Source organism: Episyrphus balteatus, chromosome 4, assembly GCF_945859705.1.
Source record: "Episyrphus balteatus chromosome 4, idEpiBalt1.1, whole genome shotgun sequence".
Taxonomy (NCBI): Eukaryota; Metazoa; Arthropoda; class Insecta; order Diptera; family Syrphidae; genus Episyrphus; species Episyrphus balteatus.
This window is the reverse complement of record NC_079137.1, coordinates 72,419,180-72,422,417: the sequence shown is the minus strand read 5'-3', so window position 1 is coordinate 72,422,417 and position 3,238 is coordinate 72,419,180. Positions and strand designations below refer to the sequence as shown.

Here is a 3,238-nt window from a genome sequence, read left to right as displayed (position 1 = left end):
TTATCACATTTTGATCAGCCAGTTGACTGTTGATTTCTGCCTAGTTAAGCTAAAAACTCTTAAAGCTATTTTTAAACTGGGCTCAGTTAATTTGAAACCGTTTCTTACCTGAGCATTTTTCATATCCAGGACCATTTCGACTCACTTTGTGATAAATTTTTCAATTTTGAAACAAAAATAAAAAACCAAAAATAACTTCGTTTAAATTAAAATTTGTATTTCCAAAAAAAAACTCTAAACATCTAAATACTAAAAACCTACCAAGCCCTCAAAGGTGCAGCAAAAGCAAACTGTTGTGGCTGATAATAACTTGGTTGCGCCAACAATTGTGGGGCAGCAATCAGTTTTTGTTGTGGCAAACCAACTAAACTTGGTAATTGTATTTTCGCAAAGGCAGCTTGAGCTGGTGCAGCTTGTAGCAAAGCCAACTTTTGTGGAGTAAATCCTGCTGGAGCAGCAGCAATTGGAACCAACACATATCCAGCTGGTACGGCAGTAGCAGCAGTTTTGGTTGCTGTTTCAGCTTCATCATTTTCAGTATCACGTTCTTGGGTCAAACGACCGGATTTCTTATCTGAAGATACAACATTCTCAACTTCTTTGCTTTCTTCGAGGGATTCACCACTAGCACTTTCGGGAACTACTGCCTTGTTGATTGGTGCTCCATATTGACGGGATGGTTGTTGTTGACGTTGGAATTGAATTTGACGTTGAGAAGTTTGCTGTTGTTGGGGTCTCAAGAACTGTCCTTGCAATTGAGAGGCGGAGGTCTCTTCTGGTGCTCCATATTGTTGAGAGGGTTGCTGAGGGCGAACAAAGTCAGAGGGTCTCAAGTTTGAAGCTTCTTCTTGTTGTGGGGCACCGTATAATCCAGAAGGCTGTTGGGGAAACTGAGCTTGAGAAGACTCACTCTCTGAAGGAGTTCCATAATATTGACTTGGAGTTTGTTGTTGTTGTTGCTGCTGTTGTTGTTGTTGTTGACTAACAATTCGTTCTTGTTGTATATAATACTCCTGCTGAAGCTTCTTAATCTGAGCCAATCTCAATTGCTGGGCAATAGCTTCTCCGGTGGGAAGATCAAATGTCCGATCAGGTCTAAATCCAGAAGCTGGGTAAGGAGCTGCTTGCTGTCTGCTACTATATCCTCTAAATGGTGCTTCAGCGTTGCATACTGCAACGGCGCAAGCTAGGACAACAAGAGTAAACTTAAAAGCCATATTTGTCGTTGTTTATTTCTGTTTTTTTTGGAACCCAAACGTAGGTACACAGTATCAAAATGAGACTGATAACAATTGAATAATCAAACGCGTTTTTTATACTCCCCCAACGAATTGACAGCATAGTTCCCATCAAGCTCGTCTTCAAGCTTATTAATTCAGTTGTCGTAAGTATGGCTCAAAAAATTGCAGCGTTATGTGTCTAGTTTTTGACGGGGACTAATGGACGCCTCCACCTCGGGCGACATTGACCGACATCTGGCTGTTGACATGAAATTGTCAATTTTACAAATTTTTTAATTGCAGTTGTATCGCTCGTTTAAAACTGTCATCACATCGCTCGTCGCAGTATGTTGACGCACCACAACGTCTCGCGTTGAAATTGTCCAAAAAGCTTATCGTATCGAGGAGCTATACAAAACAAAAAAAAAAACCTAAAAAACGCATCAAGTCTGCAAGTCACGTAAAAGTCATCGATCAACGGCTTCGTTTGCAGGGGTTCGTGGAATTCGAGGTGGTTTAGGTTTTGGATTTGGATATATTGTCTGTCGTCTTTTTATTGATAATAATCAAGCACACCTATTTTAACAGGATCCTCTTTTTGTTTATATTAGAATTCATAGACAAAGGATATAGAGAAAAGGCTTGGTTTCCCACATTTTTTCTAGACTCACTCTTGACTGTAGGTCATTAAGGAAACTTGCATTGGATGGATGCGGGTTTAAAAGTGTTAATGCTAGAGGCTTAATTTATATGCATTTCGCATAATCATAGTAATGGCAAAAGCAAGCGAGGTGTTGAGTGAATAGCAATCAACCAAAAATGGGCGAATATAAATTGTCGCAGTTTCAGAGACTCTTGGTGGTATTATTTTGAAATGCGGTTTTTTTTGGGTAAAAATAAAGAAAAAAAAAAAAAACCAAAATATAAATTTATTTGCTATAAAAATGTCTCAGGATGGGAAATAAATTTTTGATACCAAAAAAAAAGGTGTATTGCGATGGTTTTTGTTTTATATTGAGCAAATCGACGATGGATGAATGAATTTTTATTTTAAGCTTGCAAGAGTGAGCATAGAAAGACTTAAATCAGAAATTGGGTTTTTAGTTTTGAAATAAAAAAAATAAACAAAATGATACGGGTTTTAAATTTTATGCGGGAGGCGGCGTGAAGGCCAATTTGATGAGTAAGGAAAAAAAGAGTGCCACAGTTCAAATACGCATTTTGTGCAAATTCACTGAGGGAAATAATTGTAAATGTGTACAATTTTTAAATTAGCTAGCATCTCTTAAAAAAGTGATTTATGTTGAACTAAATACTTTAGTAGGTACAGGATAAAATAAATACTGCTGTAATTCAGCTGGAAGATTTAAGATAAAGCCAGTGACAGGGACAAAGAATCCATAAAGTTATTTAAAACATTTTTTTGGTAAAAGGGTGTATTTTGAGGGTTTGAGTTTTGTGTGAGAAAGATATCAAAACAACTAACATAAATTTTGTTAATTTTTTAAACTTGGTGAAAACGGTTCTATTGTAGTTAATCTAAAGAGTAAGTATTTAAAATTATCTTGAGTGAAAGGGTGTTTTTTTTTTTAAGAAATGATGAAATTCAGAATAAGTTCCACAAATACTAGGACAAAAATGGTACCCCAGTGAAAATTGGTAAAACTATTTCATTTATAATATTTAGCAGTTTATAAAAAAAAATTAAAGGTGAAAGGGTGTTTTTTGGGAAGTGAGGAAAATTCGCGATAAGTCCAATAATAAGGCCATACGAAATTTATGAAAAACCTTGCCTTTGCCATGGAAATTACAAATAAAATGAGTCTACATTTTTACTTGTGATATAGGTACTATAGGGCAAGTTTAGGATTCGTAAAAAAAATCGAACTCGAGATAACAATTTTACATGACATTACGATGATGGAGAATGCCAAAAAAGTGGGTCCGGCAATTCTGTCTGTCTGTCTGTCTGTCTGTCTGTCTGTCTGTCTGTCTGTCTGTCTGTCTGTCTGTCTGTC

The 3,238-nt window shown here is 36.5% G+C and overlaps 1 protein-coding gene across 1 annotated transcript; it reads right to left on the bottom strand.

Annotated features, from left to right (window-relative positions):
• Positions 1–257: 257 nt before the first annotated feature.
• On the bottom strand, positions 258–1,217 carry LOC129919344 (probable basic-leucine zipper transcription factor N). Its single transcript, XM_056000201.1, has one exon. It carries the CDS (start codon positions 1,215–1,217, stop codon positions 258–260), a length of 960 nt encoding a protein of 319 aa, XP_055856176.1.
• Between the last annotated feature and the right edge of the window lie 2,021 nt (positions 1,218–3,238).